Below are 24,152 nucleotides of genomic sequence, written 5' to 3' on the forward strand. Positions count from 1 at the left end.
AAAGTTATAGCAATGGATATTTTAGTGAAAACAAGTGTGGTGAAACATTTTGAAATTGAACCGTGTATTGAAGATGAGCAGCCAGGGAAATGGCTCAGAGCATGAGAGTACTTGCTGTCAGGTCTGAGTCCTGGAACTCAGTCTCTAGACCTATAAGCTGTTCTTTATCTTCACACGTAGGGCAAGGCACACGTGTACCACCTCTCTACCTCCAAACAAACAAACAAGTCAATCAATCAGATAAATAAAGGGATGAACAGGAATTAAAAGAAAATCACTGGATTATTCTTCAGCATAAGTCAACCTTAATAAGAAACTATTATCTCAAATATCTCACTAGAGAAAATTAAAAAGGGGGAGCTTTGGGTTAGACTACACCTCCCACGTACAGTTTAGAATGATCCTCTGACAAACAAAAGTCTTTAAACAAGTCTGAACAACTTCAGGTGAATTAAGTCAAGAGAAAACTATAGTGCCCCTCCACCTCATTTCTTCCCAGTTGAGTAGCATCCTTAAAGACCCAATGGGAACAAGGGAGATCAGCCAGGACAGAACAGCCAGAGCCATGTGACTATGAGCTAAGTCTCACTGTCCGAAACTTCAGCTTGGTTTCTCAGGGGTGAAAGCATCCGCTTCCCCACGTGCTATCACAACACAGACAAGCCAGTCCATGAGGAGTGGGAGTCACAGACAGCGGAAAATGTGTTTACCAAGTTTGTTGGGAAACGTATTCTGTGGTCATATTAAACAACAACAATAACAACAACAACAACCACCTAAGTGTATGATTTCACCTCAGTAATTTAATGAGAAAACAATGAGATCAGTGAAATGGAGACCCTTAACACAGTACACACGGTAACAAGCTTCATTATTTGGGTTTACAAGATTTTTGCATTGTAAGAGTTAATAAACTATTACAGGACTGGGGATATAGCTCAATGGGAAAGCCCTTGGCTAGTATGAGTTCCTAGGTTTACTATCCAGCACCACAAATCTAAACCTAAATAAAACAAACAAAAACAAAAAACCAAACAACAATGATAAAAACAGGCAGAAAAAAAACCCTACAAAATAAATGTATGAAAGCACAGTATAATAAAACCATGGACTTCAAGGCCAGATGGAGGTTAAAAGCTGGCTGTGTTCCTTACTGGCTGTTTGACCTTGAGGTAGCTAATGAATCCTTTGCTCCTCGGTTTTCTCACCCACAAAATGGGAGTAACAATAGTATCTACCTAAAGTATCATGAATTAAAAGACTTGAATAGTGACCAAGGCAGTACATGGTATACAGCAAATGCTTAATAAGTGTGAACTACTGTTATAGTCCCTCATTTTAATGTAACCAGGAAGTAGACAGAGAAGTTATATCAGCTAGCTACTGAGAATCATGAAATGATACTGGAACTATAATTTTTGGCAGAAAATTATAGCAATGATGTTAGTATCAAAGTTAATTCTATTTCAAAAACGCTATTCTGGAAACCAAAGAGAAGACTGGTACAAGAAGAGGAATAAGCCACTTTGCTCTTGCTATCTAACTGTCTGTTACTGCTCAGTGACTGCAGGGTTTTCAACTCCAGCAGAAGCAGACCTCTCCTTAGAGTAGACCCAGACATACCTGAGAAACCGGAGGCCCTTTCTTAGAGAAAACCAAACACAGCCTTTCCCATTTCTATACGCTTGCTGTACTTTTTGGAGGAAAAAATTCCTTGTGTAAAGGACTAGGGATAGACAAGCATCAAGTGTTGATGGCATTGCCTATTGCTGCATCAGGGTAGGAAAATACGCATCACGGCTGCTGTCATCTTAGGTTCCAACTCTATGTCATCCACTACTTAAGCTTTAGCATAGCTGCAATGTCTGTGGGAAGTCTATCTACTATGTACCTAGAACAGAGAAGAACAACATCCAGTCCTAAAACACACAGAACACAAGAGGAGGAGCACCTGAAAACAAGAGATGGCTCTGTTGTCATGCTCACTGACAGTGGCCCAAGCTGAGGGCTTGTGTCAGGCACACACGAACCCACAAGGGTGTGCAGGAGAGCATGCCCATATGCAGAGAGCTGACAGGTGCTATGAGGTAGGTAGCACAACAGGAAGAAGGTGGGCTGAAATCTGAAGGAACTTCTGCTGGAAACTGGTGAAGAAGTGTAGAGAAGCACAGGAGTCAATCCCAAGTCACAATATGGACAAAACCAGGGGTCACCTTGGCAGATGGTGACATATACTCCCCCTCAGCTCGGGGGCAGAGGGGAGGAGGCATGAAGGAGCCTATGGAATGAGGGTGGTAGGGTATCACTTCATTTGGTGTGGAGGAGGTACCATACCACTTCATGAGGTGGAGAACATCAGAAACCTATTCCTGTTGCAAAGGTGCAGGGCCAGGATGGGTCCTCAGTCAGTGAGAGGTGGTGAGGAAAAAAGGTATATTTAGCCTTTACTCTGTGAGAACCTAACTCAGGTTGACCTTTCTCTTACAGCGTCCTTGAGCCTACTGGGTAAAGTAAAACAACTTAAAACGAAGAGTTTGTCTCAGTTTCGGTCCTCAGTTGGTTGGCTTTGTTACTGTGGACCTCAGGTAAGGCTTACTACGTTGATGGTGGTGGGGAAGATGTAGTGGAGAAAAGATGCCCATCTCATGGGGGCTGGCAAGCAGAGATAGGAAGAAGAGGCCTGGACAAGATTCAACTTTCAAAAGCTACACATCTCATGGAAGCTGGCAAGTGGAGATAGGAAGAAGGTCCAGGACAAGACACAACTTTCAATGGCCTACTTCCTCCAACTAGGCCCCACTTCCTAATATTTCCACAGTCTCCCAAAACAGCACCCACCACCAACAGAGATCAAGCTTTCAACACCTGAGCCTGTGGGGAGACACTTCCTATTGAAACCATGACACATAGGTTTGATCATTCAACTTTACAGTTTTTCCATTTCATGACAATGTTGCTGGCTTTCATGGTCTGGTTTCCATGTGTTACCAGAATCACAGAATTACTTATAAGCCACCCTGAGTTAGAAAGATTTCAGTAAACCTCACTCTCATCTTTTGCTAATACTAAAAAGGGGTGGGTAAGCTATTATAAGGTGTTCACTTAACAGTATATTATAGCCACTGCAAACTTATGTTTACAAAAAGTTGGTAACTGGAGAATGCTTACGATAAAATTTAAGCAAAACCTATGTGCTGTGGGATGGTCTGTATGTCAAATGTGTTGCTCTGATTGGTCAATAAGTAAAACACTGATTGGCCAGTAGCCAGGCAGGAAGTATAGGCGGGACTAACAGAGAGGAGAATTGAGAGAACAGGAAGGCGGGGGGTGGGGGGGGTGGGGAGACACTGCCAGCTGCCGCCATGACAAGCAGCACGTGAAGATGCCGGTAAGCCACGAGGCAAGGTATAGATTTATAGAAATGGATTAATTTAAGATGTAAGAACTAGATAGTTAGAAGCCTGAGCCATTAGGCAGAACAGTTTAAATAATATAAGCATCTGTGTGTTTATTTTATAAGTGGGCTGTCAGACTGCCAGGGCTTGGCAGGACCCGGAGAGAAAATTTTCCAGCTACACCTATGGAATGCAGAATTCCTAGTCTGAATAAAATACTATACCAATGAAAAAGTCTAAAATAGTACCTATCAAAATATTCTGTTTAAGGAAGGGCTCCCAAGCCCTACCCTTAATTGAGGAGCTACTGACAATTGATAGCTTCTGGGAAGGGAAAGTCAGTTTCTTGTAGGGGTGTGGCTCTGGTAGGTCACTACATTCTAGAGGACAGCCCCACATACGAGTATTATGGACAGCACAAATTGGACTCCATGGGTTATTAAAAAATGAGTGAGTGGCTCTAAGAGAAATTAGGGGGAGGAATGAGAGGTGAATATAATCAAAATACCTTGTATAAAATTCTCAAAGATCGAAACTATAATTTTAAAAAAAGCCAAGAAAAATTAAATTCTGCTTGTCCCCAGGCAGTGGTGGCACAAGTGCCTTTAATCCTGGCACTTGGGAGGCAGAGGCAGACGGAACTCTGAGTTTGAGACCACCCTGGTCTATAGAGCGAGTTCAAAGACAGCAAAGGCTACACAGAAAATCCCTGTCTCAATAAATAAATAAATAAATAAATAAATAAATAAATAAATAAATAAATAAATAAATAAATCTTGCTTGTCTTTGGGGCAGTACTTGTCTGTCTGTTTTTGAAACAGGGTCTCATCTGATGTAGCTCATGACAGCCCCGCCCAACCCCCAAACTGGTTATGTAGCTAAGCCTTGAGCTCTTGATCTTCCTGTCTCATGTCTAAAGTACTGAGATTTTAGATGTGTGCCATTATGACTAATTTTGGGTGTTGTTACTGACAGCTTCTCTTGTGCATGTTTTAAACTATTATAAACATTACTTTTAGAACAGGAATAAGATGAACTTCATTTCACAGATTCACTGAGAACACAGTGTGACAAGGGAATCTAGAACTTTCCATGCACAGGCCCTAGGGTGCCACTGTACACAGTTGTCACCATCTGCAAGGCATTCTCTTTTCCCCTTATGCACAGCCCACGCCGCAGCTCCATTATGAATACCTCCCTGACAACCTGGTCCCCAAGGAACCACACCTCTTTTGTACTTTCAGAGTGTCTTACCACTCACACATTTATCAAAGCTCCTGATACGATTTTTCATGAATTTCTCCTATATCTTCCTACATACTACATAAGTTTACTTAGGACAAGGACCAAGCCATTATATTTTGCTTTCTTCTTAGGAGAAAATACTCTGCATATATTCCACTAATTAAATATATTTTCCTATTGTTTGTAGGCCATAATTTGACAGCCTTTTTTTTTTTTTTTTTTTAAATCAGAAATGAGCATCTACCAGACCAGGAAAGAAAACAGAGCATGGAAATAAGCATTCCCAGTGAGACAGTATGAAGTAACATCCCAGTCACCAAGTACTTTATCGCGCCCAACCTCACAGCAGCTGGGTGGGTCCTTAGGACAAATGGATCTGTTTTTTTGTTTGTTTGTTTGTTTGATCTGTACAACAACAGCTGCTGCTGCCTACTTGTCAGGGTTGAGAATTTACCCAGCATAATGTGGGTAACTTCTCAGCTTAGATGCTACCATTTAGTGTCCTGGCTACTGGGGCTATGGTGACAATTCCACTAGGGTACATTCCTCTAGACATGGAACTGGCCTCAAAGGGGACAAAACATTCCAGGCTGTCACTTCACTTTGGGTGTTATGGAGTCCTCACTTGGTCCCTATAGCTTGTACCTCCCTCAGCCAAAGCTGTTTACTCACTGGAAGCAAAGATTATGTGGGAGCTTTGTCTGCTTTTGAAGAATCTTTGCCTACCCAGTCATCCAGTAGTTTCTGCCTGAGTTATAAATACAGTTATGTACTTTAATAATGTTTCATCTCTCCAGGAAGTCATCCGATAACAAACATGATAATGGTCCCCAAAGACCACACTGCCTAGTAAGAACACAGCTACCTTAGTCAAAGTTCATTCTAGAATGTTCACGTGATATGCTTTCAGAACATATCCCTGTCACTAAGTGGTGTGTTGCTGTATACCTCTTCACTTTTATACAAGTTATCTTAGCTTCCTCTTGCATGCCATACACTTCCTATGTCTCTAATCCTCTTCCTGGAAAGCCTCTGACACATACCTACTCCTGCCACCACTTTTGGTGGTCAAGGAAAGAATCCTTGTTTCTCACAGGCAGGAGAAACAAACAGATGCATGTCTGACTGAACTATACTGAGAAGAGGTTCCTGCCTATATGAAGTTGTAGAACTCTGTCTAAAAGTGGCAAGTATTAACTAATATTTACTGCCCTTCCTCTCATACGCTATAAGATAGATCACTGGTGGGTTTGGTTTATCAGATGTCCTGAAAGCGTCTTCAACTGTGTTGGGAAAGGTTTTAGTAAAAACTAGGTTCTCATCACCTTTCCTATGGCTCTTGACTTGAAGCTCCTAGTTCCAATCCACTCTCATTGTTATCAGAGTACCTTTCTCTAACAGGGGCTAGAGGATGGTGATAGTACCCAGACTCTGGCATTCTTTGGGACCAAGTGGTATCACGTGACAATAAAAACAAAGGTAACACTTGGAGCCCACAGAAGAATGTAATGGATTTTTAAAATGATTGCTAAGTAGATGAAGATCCAGAGTATAGATACAAGACTCTCATCTAACAGGACAGTTTAGGAGGGTCTGGAGAAGCATAAGATCACAAGAAAAAGCAGGTCATACCCAAGATCTGGGGAACATGACTATAGAAGGCTACTTCTTCCCTCCACGGTCCTTTCCATAATGTAGGAGGCTGGCCTTTTATACTTCAGAATACTGTAATGGCTTTTGGTGGTATTGGTGGGGTATACGGGTTGATAAAGTGTTGCCATTGGGGTAACATTGTGAAAATGGCAAAAGGCTACATCTTAGGTAAAGGAGTCTAAGGGGCTGTGTGTGTGTGTGTGTGTGTGTGTGTGTGTGTGTGTGTGTGTGTGACAGAAAACAATAACCACATAGATGGTGTTTCTAATGGACCTCTTCCAAAGCTAGTCTGATTATCCTGAGGTTTTATTCAGAGATTCAATTGCCCCACACCTCACACTTCAAGGGAGTACCTCAGAGCAATTAATAACACAGCATGTTTTATCCCTATCCCTGTGTGTTGTGTAAGTGAAGCAGGAGTAAGAAGATAATAAAGATGATGGAGGAAGGAAGACACCATCCTGGACAAAATGTGTGCTAGGAGAAGGGTCATTTACAATATTCTGCTCCCCTCTCTGCCACAACCCTTCTGCTCCTGGGATTTAGTACAAAGCTACTTTGTGCCTTGCAGAACAATATACAGAAGAAGAGCAATGGTGGAAAATGTTAAGGTGCTTTGGGTAATGAACAAAACACTCGGGAAGCAATGACTGATAATGCTTATAATGAAGGAAACACCAAAGAGCAAACTCAGAATCAAGGGCTTTACATAACAAGCTAATAAAGAATTTTATCATAAAGACTTGAGAACATACGAAAGCCAAGGGAAAATAAATTATCTATTCCCCTGCCTTTCTCTCTTTCTCTCTCTGATGCTGTGTAACCCCGGCTGGCCTGGAACTTGCTTTGTAGACTAACTTGCCCTTGAATGCACAGAGATTTGCTTGCTTCTGTCTTCTAAGTGTTGAAACTAAAGATGTGTACTACAATGTCCAGCTGTGTATTTATTCTTAAACAACCAAAACCCAGTATACTTGCAATCATTTTGAACATAACTCCCCAAAAGTCATTTGTAAATGGAACAAACTTTTAAGACTCAATGAATTCAAGATGGTAACTGACAAATAAATCTGGAGAAAATATAAAATACATCAGAATTACTGGCCTGTTTTTCAGTCAAAAAGATAGAGCAAGTCATAGAAAATCACTATATTAAAATGATTCTCTGAAGAAAAAAGCCCTAGGAAGGACAACAATAAATTAATCACCCAAATGGGAGTTGGTCATCTTTTTCATAAAGTACAAATGCAAAGCAGACTTTAAATGTCGATGATCCCTAGAGGTCACAGTCAGTTCTGTATTCACAGACCCTTAGGTGTGCACTGGACTAAATGCCTTTCATGATGAGGTTGCACATGCTTAAATGGGCTAAGCTGCCACATTAGGCTAGCCTACACAGGAAGGGAATGAAGACAATTCTTAGCCACCAGCAAACAAGGAACTAAGTCTCCACTCCACCAGTCTATAAGGAACTGAATCTTGCCACAACCATGTGAGTGTGGATACATATCTTTTCCTAGTTGAGTCTTGAGATAACTACAGCCTAGCCAAGACTCTTGACCACAGCCTTCAAGTAGAAGATGCAGCTGAACTGTGCCCTAAATTCTTGAACCACAGAAACTATAAAATGTATATTATTTTAATCCACTTAGTTTTGAGGCAATTTGTTACTTGTTAACAGGCAAGAGAATACTAATAGAGACTGGCAGTAAGTATTTCAAGCTTTGTAATCTATAAGGTCTCTGTGTTCACTATTCAACTCTGCTGCTGCTGTAAAAAGCTGTAGGAGAAAATATACTATAGAACAAGGATAGCTATGTTTTATAACAAAATTTTACTGATGGACACAGATTTAAATTTCACATCATGAACTTTACTGTTAAAGAATGTAAAAAGCATTCTTAGTTCATAACACCCATCCTCTCCCCAACAAAAACAAACTGTAGAAACAAAACAAAATTGGCAAGCAGAATGAACGCTGCCTGCAAACTACAGTTAGCTGACTGCTACTTGTATTAGTTTCAGAGCCCCAGGAATACAAAAATCTGAGGATGCTAAGTTCTTTACACAAAATGATGTGGATGTGGTATGTGCACACAACCCATGTACACTCTCCCATATACTTAAAATACCTCCAGGTTATTTCTAATACTTGATACAATATAAATGTTGTATAAACACTTATTACATTGTATTGTATTTAGGGGATAACTATAAGAAAAAATCTAAACTTGTTCACTACTGATATATCAATTATAGATCTAACTACACATTAGTGACTGAGCTCTGAAATGGGCAATGTTCAAGCAATGCAACTAGAGACTGAATCCTGTGAAAGGTAAGAGGCTAAAGCAGGAACTATGTATCACTTATATTCATGTAGGTTTAGCATAGTACTCTGTAATTCATTAAATTCAATTTTTGCTTTTTGGAACTTTCTGAAATGCATTTTATTCCAATATTTTGATCTATTGTTGGTACAAGAATGTGGAACCTGCAAATATTAAGGACTGCCTAGACTTTTGATAATAGATAGGCCTAGATTTAATAACACTACACTTATAACAATGTAATGAAACATTAATATAGCATACTTTACTGAGGGAAAATGAAACAACAAATAAACATCTCATGGCAAATGCATTCTCTATTTCAAAGGCAGAGAAAACTAGATAAAGAAAAGAAAGCTGTCAAGAGATGATGGGAGAGCAGGAGATAAACATTTCTATCTTGGTTCTCAGGTAAGAAGATAATAATTTATCATGGTTTTCAAAGCCTCAGTACTGTAAGACGAGATAGAAGAACTGACTCTCTCGATGGGGCAGCATCGTCCTGTTCAGCAGTAAAGACATGCTCTAAAAGACAAAGTTCTACACAGACAGAAAGCTAGTGGGAGACACATAAGAAATAAAAGTCCATGATACATACATACAAGGATAAAGATAAGAAACAGGCATACAAAAAGCTAAACAGAGACCATTCAAGGCTAAATTAACAAGTTAACATCTGTCTAAAATGGTACCAAGATATGAGGAATCTGAAATAATTTCTTATGAATAGTCAACAGAACTGAAAAGGTTTATCTTACATAAAATTGTCTTCAATTACCCGCAGCAATGTTGTTACCAGTGGTTAGGAATCTGGGCCAGTTGATTCCAGATTCTTGAACTCTAAGTCAAAGACTTGAAATAAAAAGACTCACACAGACTGCAAAGGCAGCAAGCAAGTTGTATTCAAAGTCAAGCTATATTGTATATATACAAATCAGAACACACCACAGGGGAGCGGCAGGCCACCAGAGTGAAGATACGCAAGGGCCCAAGCCCCCATTACTGTTTGGGGATTCCTTTTTTTTTTTTTTTAAACATTTTCCCCTTCATTTTACATACTGACCACAGTTTCCCCTCCCTCCTCACCTCCTGTTCCCTACTCCCCCTCCTGACTCCCATCTACCCCCCTCCCCACCCACCCATTCCTCCTCTGTCTCCATTCAGAAAGGGGCAGGCCTCCCATGGGCTTGAACATAGTATAGCACATCAGGTTGAGGTAGGACTGAGCATAAAGGCTGGGCAAGGTAATCCAGCAGGGGGAACAAGTTCCCAAAAGCCAGCTAAGTGCCAGGGACAGGTCTTGATCTCACTGCTAGGATTCTTACAAACAGATTTCTTTGATAGTGTTCAAGAGAAGTATGGTTACTAAGGGGCACGGTGACATTATTTTCTGTTTTGTTTGATAGGGCAGGTCATATAAATAATTCTACTGTGTATGTCCTTTTTTATTATGCATCTAATTTTAATCAAATGCACACCCAATTATGTAGACATAAAATAGTAAATAGGGGATTATCCTTAAAAGTTCACCTGAGGACACGGTTTTATTGGACATTCACTCAAATAAGTTCAGGCTGGACTGGTCCTTGTATCTATTGGGACTACATTTGAAGAGAAATTGAGTTTTAACAGTCAAGTGGGGGCGGGGGGGGGTTACTTGATTGTACAGAGAAGGCTATGTGGATCTCTATGAATTGGAGGCCAGCATGGTCTACATAGTAAATTCAAGGCTAGCCAAGACTACATAGTGAGACCCTGTTTCAAAACAAAATTCTTAAGTAATGAATGTAAGAACTCAATGAAAAAAGGCCTTCACCAATTAAAACACTTAAGAGACAAGATAATGAATGACACACTTATCTCGATTATATATTTAAAAGAACAAACTATGAGAGATTTATATCAGTAAAGATAATCAAAATGATTAACCTAAAAGGAAAAGGTGAAGTAGGACAATTCAGTCACCAAAAGCCACCAAATTATCCTGTCAACACCAAGTTTTAAACAGAAATAACATGACAAAATAGACAACTGATTAAAAGGAAGAAATTTTTTGTTTGTTTGTTTGTTTGTTTTGTTTTGTTTTTCAAGACAGGGTTTCTCTGTGTAGTTTTGCGCCTTTCCTGGAACTCACTTTGTAGACCAGGCTGGCCTCGAACTCACAGAGATCCGCCTGGCTCTGCCTCCCGAGTGCTGGGATTAAAGGCGTGCGCCACCACCGCCCAGCAAGAAATTCTATTTTAATTCTTGCGCATCCATTTGTTCTAGTTTAAAGTTCCCAGACAGATTTTGACTCATGATCTTTCACTTGCTAAAACCAGAATGCCAAATGGTTGAAGGGAAGGAAACACACTCAATTTAAACGTGACTGTCACTTGAAGAGTTGCTGCTATCATAAGCAATATACTTCTCTACAGGCAGACAGAACTAGAGTGGGAAGGGAAACCAAGACCTAAATTCATCATCTCATAATGATGGCCAACATTTCCTATAATTTCGAGGCATTTTTCTAAAAATTAACCTATTAATTACTTTAGATGGAGTATCAAAATTCTGCCTCGGCTGGCTTCAACTCTGTGACTCTTGTGACTCCATGGTCAGCTGGATGATGGATACGAACCACCACACCCCATCTGAGGAATTTTCAAACTGTCAAAAATCCATTTAGAGTTAAAATTTAAAAACAGTATTTAGAATTTTGAAACAGGTATAATTTCAGCTGATTTAAAAAAATTTCTTCTTGTTTAACTTAGGTATTAAGTAAGCCGAAATATTGAAGTTATCTACTTCTGAGTTTGTCCTGGAAATGGTACATCTTACTATTTTACTTTATTAATGTACAATGGATGCACAATAAATTCACACAAAATGTAACTGAATGAAGCCTGCCTTGTGTATGTAACTGTAAAACTGGCACCACACTCAAGATGATGAAGAAACCTATTCTCTTCCAAAGTTTCTCATGTTCCTTTGTGAATTCTTCCTTCTCTTCTCCCTTACCACTCCCACACCAATCAACATTCTGCTTCTTGTTAAAATAGATGAGCTGACATGTTCCAGAACTGGAATCATACAGTAAACACTCTATATTGTCTGGTTTCTTTCATTCAGTACAATTATTTTTAGATTTATCCAACTTCTTGTTTGTATTGATACACTGTACACTTTTACTGTGAAGTAGCTCTTTATTTGCATGGATACACCATAATTTTTTAAAACTGCTTGTTGACAGATACTTGGGTTATTTCCAGTTTGGGATAACTTGCTGTACAAGATTTTGAAAGGATGTGTTTTGTTTTCCCTTGTAAATACCTAGGGCTAGAATGGATGGTTCATGTAGTAGATAATGTTTTGCTTTCAAAGAAACTGCCCATTTTCTAACATTGTACTATTGATACTATACTATTAAGTGGCCCCTACTCACACTCCCTTGCATTTCCTCCATATTCTTCCCAGCATCTGGCATGGCCACCGTCTTTATTCACAACCAGCTTAGTGAGCATAGGAGTATTTCACTGTGGTCTGAATCTGTGTTTCCCTAAAGACCAATGGCACTGCTCATCTTTTCACATGTTTATTTGCCACTCACTGATCATCTTCACTGAAATGTCTGTTCAATATTTTTGTCTATTTTATAATGAGGTTGGTTGATTTAAGTTTTTAGAGTTGTTTATATATTTTCTATACCAGACCTTTATCAGATATATGATTAAAACTTTTTTTTTCCTTTGGTTTCTCAAGACAGGGTTTCTCTGTGTAGCTTTGCGCCTTTCCTGGAACTCATTCTGTAGCCCAGACTGGCCTCGAACTCAGAGATCCACCTGGCTCTGCCTCCCGAGTGCTGGGATTAAAGGCATGTGCCACCACCACCCAAGTGATTAAAACTTTCTCAGTGACTTATTGCCTTCATTTTTTAATGTTTTGAAGAATGGAAGTATTTAATCTTGAAACAGTCTAGTTTATAAATGATTTATTTATTGACTGCTCTACTTAAGAACTTTTTAGCTTACCCAAGGCCACAATGAATTAGGAAATTAGCTAATTCTGTGGAGGGGGGTGCAAGCTCCAAAGCACAGGTGGAGGTCAGAGATAACTTTATGGAGTATGCTCCCACCTTTATGTGGGTTTGGGGGCTTGAACTCAGGTCACTAGGTTTGAACCTTTGTCTGTTGAGGCGTCTCCCAGCCCTATAGATTTTTAAAAATGTTTTCTTCCAGAAGTTTTATAGTTATAACTTCCTTTTGACTGATTTTTTCCTATATAGTAGTAAGCATTTATTGAAGTTCACGTTTTTCCTATCTGAGTAGTAAGTGCTTCTAGCATCATTAATTGAGAAGGCCCCCATGCCCCGCAAAGTGACAGGTATCTTTGAACCTCTGTCAAAAGTGTGTTACCTGTACACACAGTTTTATTTCTGGGCTCTATTCTGTTTCGCTTATCTTCTGTTCCTGCCCTCCCTCCCTCCCTCCCTCCTGCCCTCCCTCCCTTTCACCTTTCCTTCCCTCCCTCCCTCCCTCCCTCCCTCCCTCCCTCCCTTCCTTCCTTCCTTCCCTCCCTCCCTCCCACCCTCTCTCCCTTCCCTTCCCCTTCCTTCCTTCCTTCCTTCCTTCCTTCCTTCCTTCCTTCCTCCTTCCTCTTTCTCTTCTTTTTTCATTTTCCAGAGAACAGGTCTTGCTGTGTAGCTGGAGCTACTCTAACACTTACAATGTTGACCAGGTAGCCTTGACCTTGTAGCAAACCTCTTGTTTATACCTTCTGAGTACTGGGATTACAGGTATGCAAATTACTCAGAATTCATCTGTTTGTCTTGACACTGAAACCAAAGTGTGCAATCATTACAGCTTATGATAATTCTTGAAATCAACTTTGTTCTTCCTCTTCTTCAAAGGTAATCCAACTAGTCTAGGTCCTCTTCATTTCTACCTGAGTTTTAGACCAGATTGCCAATTTCTTATACTAAAACACACACACACACACACACACAAAAAAAAAAAAAACCAAACCAAAACCAAAAAAGCCAGTTGGAATTAGAATTGTAGTTGTATTGAATCTATAGATCAATCTGGAGTTGATCTATACTATACTATACTATAAATAAATAACTATAAAATAGTAAGTGTTTTGTGTATATTTTCCATATAACAATGCTTCTGCTAGTCTCTGGACTCCCATCTCTCCCCTCAGACACTCCAGTCAGCAAACTAGCTGTCTAGGACTCCCTAGACTATCAGTTCCCTTTCTTCGATGTCACATGGGTTGTTCCTCCGTGTGTTGCATCCTGGGAGCTCTTAAGATAGTCATTTGGGGTGACCTTAGGGCATACCTTATTTATTTTCTGTACCTATGAAACCACTGCCCTCCATTGCCAGATGTCCAATGTCCTGAAACTGCTGTTTCATATATTTTGTCCACTGTTAAAATTGTTTCAGGGAAGAAGGCAAACTGATCCCTGTTATTTCATCTTCACTGAAGTGGACTCAATATTTATTTCTGTCAAATCTGTCTTTAATGTTAGAAAATTCAAATAAAAATAGGACAAAAACATAACACTGCAACCGTGATACTTGCTATGAATGAGCACAGACAGTAACACCCAGGAAGCCTACAAGAGGATAATTTTAGGGTATTTGTTTAAGTCTTACCTAGATATCTCAGCCTGGGAATTTTTTTCTCCATCAACAGTGAAAGGAGATGCTCCCGTTAGTAGTTCATACATTAGAACACCTAAACTCCACCAGTCAACTGCCTATAAAACAATAATAATTTCACTTTGAAGAATTAGCAACTAAAATATATGTTACAAGAAAAAGGACCAAATTAAAGTTATATACTTAAAAAAATATTTTACCAAAAACATTTCTCATAGCTTTCTGTCCCAGGAGTATTAAGTTAACACATATAAGAGACATTTAGAGAAAAGAAGCCTACTTATTCCCAGAACAGAAAATGCTTTAACGATTTCCTAAATCGGTTAGTTTTACCATTGTTAATTTAAGACACTTTAACTTAAAATTTATTTTCTAAAAGTTTAGGTAGGTAGAATATTGAATTTATGATCTGGGGGGGGGAGTATCAACTAGCATTTTTATAAAGCATTCATATCCAAAGAACAAGAGAGAATTCCTTAAACTCAAAGGCAAAAATGTAAAAATCTCACACAAGGGTATTACTTTTTAAACAGTCCCCTAAAAATCAATTTCTCTTACAGAATGTGTTTATGTATTCATACGAATGGGGAGGTTTACAATAATAGAAAGTAAAATGTACTCAACTGGAAACCTATTTATTAAAACAATTATCTGAACAATATTTTGGTCAAGAGACAATATTTTTTGGCTAGTTATATCATGGATCTTAGCCATGCAGAAATTCTAGGTGTAAAACAAGGTTTTCTTATTTGAAAATTAAAGCTTCAGTAGTTAATTTTCAAAATCTAAGTTATAAATTCCTACTGAATCGCACGATAGCTTTAAATTATACCATAAAGCAAACTAAACCAGCATTTCAACTCCTGAATTCATATAAGCAGTTCCAATGCCAGTTGAGTCTGCCCTCAGAATGTTCTGCACTGGACATGAAACCATGCTGTTTGGCTAATACAGACCTGAGATCAGATTCTAGCCATGGGCCAGTAGCCACTGCCATCCAAACCTTGGGAATGTGATTAATAGATATAGGACAGGTCATCCGAAAGAAGACCAAGCATTCATCATTCATCCCAGATACTGGAATCGTATATGTGGTATTTTGAAAGGGGATAAAGGAGAGGAGAACAATAAGGACAAGCCAGCCAGAATTCATTTGAAGAATGTTATTGTTAAATCAAAAGTGATAGGAAAGTATTACCCTTTAATACAGGATGGAAAAATGGCCTAGATCTTGTAACGACTTAGAGCTGACAGCTTCTTTATCTTCACCGGCATTTACACAGGGAAGAGAGGAGGGGAAAAAAAGGAAAGAAAAGAAACAAAGAAAGAAAGCAAGAAAAAAAATCGAGCTCTTTAGAGGGTTAAGAAAACAGACTATATTTTAAGCGTAGAATTTTCCTTAAAAGGTTATGAAAAATGCTATTTCTGTTGGATAATAATCAACAAAGTCATCAATATCTTTGTGAAGTTAAAGGCAGAAACTGGGAATAAAATGTGAGTGGTTTTCTTTTTCAATGGTCTCTCGGCATCTTGGCAGGACTTATTAGCCAAAGGTGGCAAACACAACCACCATCTGTTTCTGTCTGTTTCCTGAAGAACTTGAAGAATTTAACCGTACTAATAAAGCTCTGTCCCAAATCTTTCTCCATGATGCAGAGAGGAGCCACATACACAGCTTAGTTATTCAGTCACACCTCTGTATTATACTTAGTTCAAATGTGTCTAACACAAAAAGAATGAGGTTTTTTTTTTTTTTTTAAATGGTACTTAAGTAGTAAGTACCATGATTGGTACTTTGTTTATACTCACAGGCTCTTCCAAAGAAAATAAAATGTAAAATTATTTAAAGAATAACTTCAAGGTTTCAACTTTAACAAGAACGTCACTCTACAAAAAATCTTCATCAATGAAACCTTAAAAGGAAAACCCAAAATGTCTTAACTTTTGTATTTTCTCAAAACAAAATGTGAAAACTCATAGTGTGTTCCAGTACCCAAAGCAGAGAAACAAATGAAGGTTAAGAAGTAACAGAAAGATGCTCTGTTTAAGGTCTGTACTGGAAGTTATTAACTGGGATTCACTCTTACCGCACAATTTACAGAAATACACAAAGTAGTATCAAAAGTAGAACATACCTTGTCATGTCCTGAATCACCCCCTCTGACAATATCTGGTGCCATGTATTCAATAGTTCCACAAAAAGAATATGCTCTTTCAGTCTTGAACAAACAAACAAAAAGGGGATTTGATTTCAAGCTAGCATGACAAGTAATGCATGTCAGTGTTGAGTTACAGCAGCAGTAGCAGTGGTATAATCCGCCCGACAGACCCTCTGTACCATGGCAAACCTCTACCTACTCAGGAGGCTATTGGGCAAACATCTGAGACAGACTTCTCATGCCTGAAACACTTCTGTCATCCTTCAACCCATCCATCAACAAATTAATCCACTTAATGCTTCTTTGTTGTTGTTCTTGGTGAATGCATATTTCAGTTACTAGTTTCTTTAATCACTCTTTCTTAGGAATGGAAATAGCCCTAGTAGGGTAACATGAACTAACATTTAGTAACTGAGGGCTTTTATTTCCAGATATGCAAAACTGGGAAAACACCAGAAAATGTAAAGGAAGGCCAAAGGTCAATGAGTACAGCAACCAAAATAGGAAAATAGGGTGAAAACACCTCTTCCCCCATCACTAGCACTGTTAATGGCTCACTTAAATGATGACCAAAATTGTCTTGGGAAAACAATGGTCTTTTAATGACAGCTGCTGATTTTTTAAATAAAACTTTAAAAAAATTCAAAAAGGTTAATTTAATATATCAGTCTCAAAGTTAGTTTTGAAAACTTAAGAAAAATTCGAAATGACCAATAGATCATCCCAATGTAATAAAAGAAAAAGCTAAAATTAATACACTGAGTAAGGAAAATTTTTTTATATATAATTATATATATTACACATTTATACAGCCGTATCTAAATTTAAGAGCACTTTGGTGGCATTAAAATATTTCATAAATGACAACTGTGGTGGTATACACACATATTTAGTCTCAGCACTGAGGAGGCAGAGGCAGGTGGAGCTCTTGAGTTTGGGCCAGTCTGGTCTACCTAGTGACTTCAGGCCAGCCACAGTTATATAGTGAGATGCTGTCTAAAAATAAAATAAAAATAAATCTATTTTTACAAAATTTTCTTAGGTGAAAGATCTCTAATTTATACTTTATTCCTCCATCAACAAGGTTTCAAGGAAAATAAGCACTCCTTTTTATTTACCAACTTTACCATGACAAATGCATACTGTTGTGGCTGTGACACCAAAGTGACAAAAGACCAGTTTTATTGAGATTAAACAAATCCACAGAAACAATGTTTTAAAACATTATGAATTAAACTATTTATCATAATATACATACACACAAAGATAAAGTTTAATATGGTTTATGATTTACTTCGTTCCTTCTATATTCTATGGACATTGAAATATTATTTCCCCTAGGAACTAAAAGAAGTAATTCAGGTATGGGACAACAGGGCATTTTTGTTGTTGTTAGCTGGCAGAATTGTGTTTCTGAAGAGCCAATGTACCACTGAACACATGCCACATCTCTCTGCTTCATCATTTCTGGACCAAATGCTAATACAGAGACTACCAAAAAGATTAGCATTAAATAAAGTTACTTTCACCCAAGTTTGTGTACAAAAGGCCGAAATTTTAAACATTTCATCACATAGAAAAATATACATTAGGATGTATTCATCAGATTATTAAAAATACTTCAAAATTCATTTTGGTGGAACAGAAACTTCTGCCTACAACCAACCATGCCAAGCAGAACCACATTCTAAAACAGCTCTGTTTATGTCATGCTATTCACACTCCTCTAGTGGTACTTAAGTGTCCTTTCCCTATAACCCTTTCATATAGTTACATGTCCTTACCCTCACTACTCTAATCATCACTTCCATACAACCTACACTGCCTCATTGTTTCACAAAAACTTGGGCCTTACCTAGAAAAAATTTCCCAAGATACCTACAGGGCCCATTCTCACTTCCTTCACACCTCTCTTCTTACATGTCGACTTCTTGATAAAGCACCTCCAGGTCAACCTAGTATGCCCCGATCCTTCCATCTCTTTCCTACTAAATTTGATTCCTTGTAACCTATTACTAATATACTGCATACGTATTTGACTTACACATGTGTTTTACTGTCTGCTGCCCAGTTTAGAGGAGAAATCATTGTCTCTTTGGCTCACTGTCAGATCTCTACAACTTGACTGAACAATGTTTGGATCATGGCAGATACTTATTCAATATGTACTGAATATGCAAAATAAATGGAAATGTTAATAACTAAAAAATGTGAACGCTGAGTTCATACGGTGTTATATTATTTTGTTGACTTTTATATGCATACCAAGCCACAGATATGCATACACACATACACACACAATGTAAAAAGAAACATACTACTATTATTCTGCTAAATGGACAAAGTAACAGAACGACTCCTAATGACTTGTTACTACACCCATCAATGAATGCCTTACTCAACCCTCATCATCAAAGCTCCCAGCAGTAGATGGCAATTAACACATAGAACCACAACCTCTCAACATGCAGAGAATGAGAGTCTTTGGGGTGCTTGACTCTAAATGTCTATACAACACCCCTCCCCTCAAGGCTTTATGTGGGGCAGGAAGAATGTAAGAAAGCCAAGAGCACGGTAGTATGCACCTTTAATTTTAGCACTCAGGAGGCAGAGGTAAGCAGATCTCTTATGAATTCAAGGCCAGCCTGGTAATACATAGCAAGTCTCAGGCCAGTCAACCTCCCCTTCCCAAGCCCCAGCCAAAAAAAAAAAAAAAAAAAAAAAAAGAAAAAAAAAGATTTTAAGAGCCAGAACAGGTAGAGGAGGATCATTTCAAAGAAACTGCATTTTTTTTTCATACACAACAGGGCAGATGCACATTTGAACTCACAGTGATTGTGACAGTATGTACAAGTCCCGCAAAAGCTCAAGCCAGACAGAATCCTAGCATGGAGGAGGGAGAAGGGCACAAGGTCTTTCTCCTGTCAAGGAGCTACTGCATTAACTGAAGCTGGGAGAAGAAAAGTCTATTGCCTTTAATGGTGTGACAGCTGGTATATTATCAGAGCAGGCCCCATGCCCAGGAGGAGTCAGCCAGCACACAAATTGGACTCCATGGATTTAAGAGTTGGGGAGAAAAAAGGACCAAGAAAAAGAGGGAGAGAGAACATGAAGTTGGATGGGTAAGGAGAAAAGGAAGGATCTGGGAGTTGTGAGAGGGGGATAACCATGATAAAAAGCAGTAAAACTGCCAAAAATTTAATAAAAACAATGTTCTAAATAAAATAAGTTTACAAAATAAAAACAATAACACTATTTTCAATCTTATTATTCCCCTAAATAATAGTAAATTCTCCTAAATTCCCCTAGTGCAGAGGTTCTCAACCTGGGGATCTCGACCCTTTTGGCAAACCTCTAGCTTCAAAAAAATTTACATTATGATTCATAACAGTAGCAAAATTAGTTATGAAGTAGCAACAAAAGTAATTTTATGATTGGGGGTCATCACAGCATGAGAAACTGTATTAAAGGGTCGCAGCATTGGGAAGGTTGAGAAGCACTGCTCTAGTAGGTCCCTGACACTCAACATAGTTTCAAATAATCTTTTGCTCCTCAGAAAATAAATGAGACAATCCTATACTGACAGATGCACCTCATCCATTCCTGCTGTAACCAGTGGCTCTCTAGTAGTCATGGGAATGCTGGGAATGCTTTCCATCATCCCCAAGGCAGTGGCCAGCCTATTCTCATGGATGCCTGCTTGGCCTCCAATAGCTATCTATCACAATAAAAACCAAAATAGGAAAGAAAATAGATAAAGCTGACAGCTCAATATTTTTCAAGTAAACAAAAACATTTAACATTATCTAACAAATGGAATATTCAATACTTAGAAGTTTCTAGGAAAATGATAATTCAGAAGTTTTCCCTGCTTGCTGTCATGTTGTTTATTTTGAATTTGTATTAAAAAAAAAAGGAAAAGGAAAAGGAAAAGAAAGAAACAATATCCTGAGTAAGCATACCAGAACTAGCAATATCTGCCATAAGAAAAAGTAAAAGGGAACAGTGAAGCCATCTTGTCCCTGCTCTCTGGAGGGAGAAACTTCACAAATGGCTACAATTAAATATTATAACACTAAAATATTTTATTATATCTTTTTTCTATTTTTATTGTGTGTGTGTGTGTGTGTGTGTGTGTGTGTGTGTGTGTGTGTGTGTGTGTGTGTAGGTCAGAGGACAACTCTGTAGAGTCAGTTCTCTCCTTCTGCCATGTGTATCCACAAATCAAACTCAAGTGGTTAGGCTTGGCAGCAAGTGCCTTTACTCACTGAGCCATCTGCCCAATTTTAATGTTTTTTAAGGTAAGGACAAATGGAGACCCCAGATGAATATTGTGGATTTTAATCCTCTTCCTTTCCCAGCACCTCCAGCCCAATGCCTACCTAAAGAGTAATGATCCACAGTCACTTATTTTGGCAAATGAATGATAGGAGTAATTAAGAGAGCCCTAGTAGGCTTTCCAGAAGCATATGCAAATGAAAACCAATCATGAATACATGTCACTACAAGTCATCAAGACAGGAGATAGATCGAAGTAAACACCAACTACCATACAGAGTTATTATATGATTCTTAATGCAAAAAAGCTTGCATCGATCCTGGTTCTTATCCAGTATGGCGGCTGGAATGACAATGTCCCTCTAGGCTCTGGTATTTTAACCTCTGGTCCCCAGTTGGTGATGCTGTTTGAGGAGGTTTAGAAGGAATGGCCTTGCAGGAAGAAGTGTATCAGTGGGGGCGAGCTTTGAGAATTTAAAATCTTGGCCTCCTTCCAGTTTGCTCTCTATGCTTCACGCTTTCAGTTAAGGATGTGAACTCTCAGCTTCCTGCTCCAGCTGCCATGTCTGATGCTACCATGCTTCCTGCCATGATGGACACCCTTCAGGAACTGCAAGCCAAAATAAACTATTTCTCTCATAACTTGCTTTCAGTTATTATGTTACAGACGAAGAAATTAGGATTCAGGAGGGTTAATAACTAAGTGGCTTTTCAAACATTATATTGCTAAAAAGATCTCATCTTCAACACAATAGAATGAATCACTGCACATAAACTTATCAAAGGTTCAAATGTTCACTTTTAAGTCATGCTTTATGGGCCTTTTCCTTTTAAGTATAGATACCACAGCAGTAGACTATAACTTATCTATCTCACTTTTAAGTGTTAAAGACTTATTTTTCTTGACTAAAACTTGTAATTTTGTCTACCTGCGGATTCTTGTTATGAAAAATTTTAAACACAGTATTTACATAGAGAGGAACAACACATGAACATATCATTTTCAACATTATTTCACTGTTCATTAATAAAAAAGACAATGTTGTCAAAGTAATTCATTATCTTCATTTTATCCTTTTTTTATTTTTAACTGTCTTATTTCACATTACAATTAAATATGCAATACATAGCAGACTGTCTGCTTAACTCAACAAACATTTCTTTTTAAAATAGATTTATTGTTTTTTAATTTCATATGTATGCATGTTTTGCTTGTTTGTATGCATACACCTGTGTGTTCCTTGGTACCCATGGAAGCCAGAGAGACTATCGGATCCCTTGGGACTAGAGATATAGACAGTTGTGAGCTACCATGTGGGTGCTGCAGATAGAACTCAGGTTCTCTGGAAGAGGAGAAAATGCTCCTAACTACTGAGTCACCTCTCCAGCCCTCAACAAACATTTCTTTTTGTTGTTGTTTCCTGTCTCTGCCTTCTGAGTGCTGGGATTAAAGGCGTGCGCCATCAGTGCTCAGCCCAACAAATATTTATTAACTATTAAAGCTACTCTTGTGGAAGACACATCTTTGTCTGTAGGGACTTTCTTTTACTTTCAGAATCCCAAGGGATTTACCAATTTTATAGCTGAGAAAAAGAACATGCCAATAAAAGTATCAAACTGTACAAAGTATATATTATCATAAAATGTTTAAATTTACTACAATAAAATTGATTCTGTATATAATTCAAATTAGCAACATCTGTATAGAAATAATCATGCAGATATTTAACAAATACCTCTAAAATATATGTTCACGATTTGTTAAGGTCACCATCCTGTTTCTAGGGTCCATTTTAATTCTTAGCATATAAGAGGTACTTGATATCATTTGAAAATAAAGAGACGAATATGCTATAACCAGACACATCAAACATACATAAAGAGTAAGTTGCTAAAAATTAAATGTAAGTACATTTTCCAGATCAAGTGAGGCTGGAATTTACAGATACTGAAACAGAAGCAGACCTGGGTGAGAGACAGTCTGTTCAATTTCGGCCATGCAGAGTTTGAGAAGCCTAGGAGGAGTCAAATAAACACAACACTGTAAGCAGATTTAGGATTTGAGCCCAGAAGAGAGATCAGAGTTAGCAGCATATATTTGAACATGTATGACATATGAGGAGAGAGGACAGGCTAACAAGACCTGAGACTGAGCTAAGGAGAAGCCTCGGTAGTGGAAGAAGAGCCTGCAGAAGAGTGAGAATAAGTCGGGGCTGGCGGTATCCCAGCTCCAAGGTAAAAGGTAATTTATTGTTCAATACTACTGGGCAAATACGGAAGACAAGGGAGGGAACATACTAAAAGTAGAGTGATACGGGCTAAAGAGCTTCAGCCAACTGGCAGGGAGGTGTAAGACAAACTGGAGATTCAGGAGTGCTGACATGTGTGTAAGCAGAGGCAGTATACAGACATATGTATGGACAGAGGAAAAGAGCAAAACAGCCAGAGAGAAGATGAGACATCCAGGGATATTGTGCTTGTTTTGTTTTTTTAAGTCAGTCCATTTGTCCATCATCTCCCGATTTTTAAATTTTTAAAACAGAAGCTACTAGGTATACGTCAATGATGGCAGTAAAACCAAAGTGTAAATGGAAGAGTGTAAGATGAGACAGACACTGACAGATAGACACTCAGGTTAAAGGAATAGGGTAAAAATTTACTTGCTCCTACCAAGACTATGCTTTGGTATAAGTGACTTAGGCTGACACATAAACCATACAAGGAACCTAGAAAGAAATGCTAACCCCAACAGAACAACCTCAAGGGTATCTGTTAAATGGGAAGGGTCCGGGTCAGGTCACTTGTTAAACAGGTGCTGGGTGCAGCTGGGGACAAAATGGCCATTAGATCAAGTTTTAGGAGACTCCAGAAAAGAGAATTCTTATCTACCCCTGAGAGTAAAAGCTGAAGTCTAGCCTGACAGTATGGCCTTTAAGGCAATGAGAAAGAATGAGTTAAAAGAACCCAAGAGTATAATGTTCTGTCAAAATACAGTTGGCCATAGTCAGTGAAAAAATTAGCTTATCAATGACTTAGTTCTCTGCTTTATCCTGAATTCTAACATTTTTGCAGAAAACACACGACTTTTCTTCACTCAGAAGAGAAGACCTGGCTACTTCAGTCACAGAGGACATCTGCTGATCTATGATTTCTCTATCAAGATCCCCTAACTCTTATCAGCTTTGATTTTTGTTTTGTGGCTTAGTTTTGTTTTGGGCCTCAACAGTTCACTATTCTTGAGGGACCTGGTCTGTTTTCTCCATGGCTAAATGATCAGCCACATGTGCCTATAAGTATTCAGCAAGTGATTTCTTTTCAGCTTTGTGTTTAGCCTAATATTTAGCACATCAAAGGGCCCTCAACAAACACAGACACAGTGAATGAGCAAATGCATGTGTGCATCCATGGAGAGAGGAAAGTAATCATTAGGTCTGTCAGGGGATA

The 24,152-nt window shown here is 38.6% G+C and overlaps 1 protein-coding gene across 1 annotated transcript in view; it reads right to left on the bottom strand.

Annotated features, from left to right (window-relative positions):
- Positions 1 to 24,152, bottom strand: part of Rps6ka5 (ribosomal protein S6 kinase A5) — a 158,118-nt gene that overhangs the window by 23,556 nt on the left and 110,410 nt on the right. The window contains exons 6-7 of the mRNA XM_059279256.1: positions 16,407 to 16,490; positions 14,266 to 14,369 (exon numbers count right to left, since the gene is read on the bottom strand). Of these exons, the coding sequence (XP_059135239.1) occupies positions 14,266 to 14,369; positions 16,407 to 16,490 (188 nt within the window). The remainder of the gene's footprint in view (positions 1 to 14,265; positions 14,370 to 16,406; positions 16,491 to 24,152) is intronic.

This window comes from Peromyscus eremicus, chromosome 14 (genome assembly GCF_949786415.1).
Source record: "Peromyscus eremicus chromosome 14, PerEre_H2_v1, whole genome shotgun sequence".
In the NCBI taxonomy this organism is placed as follows: Eukaryota; Metazoa; Chordata; class Mammalia; order Rodentia; family Cricetidae; genus Peromyscus; species Peromyscus eremicus.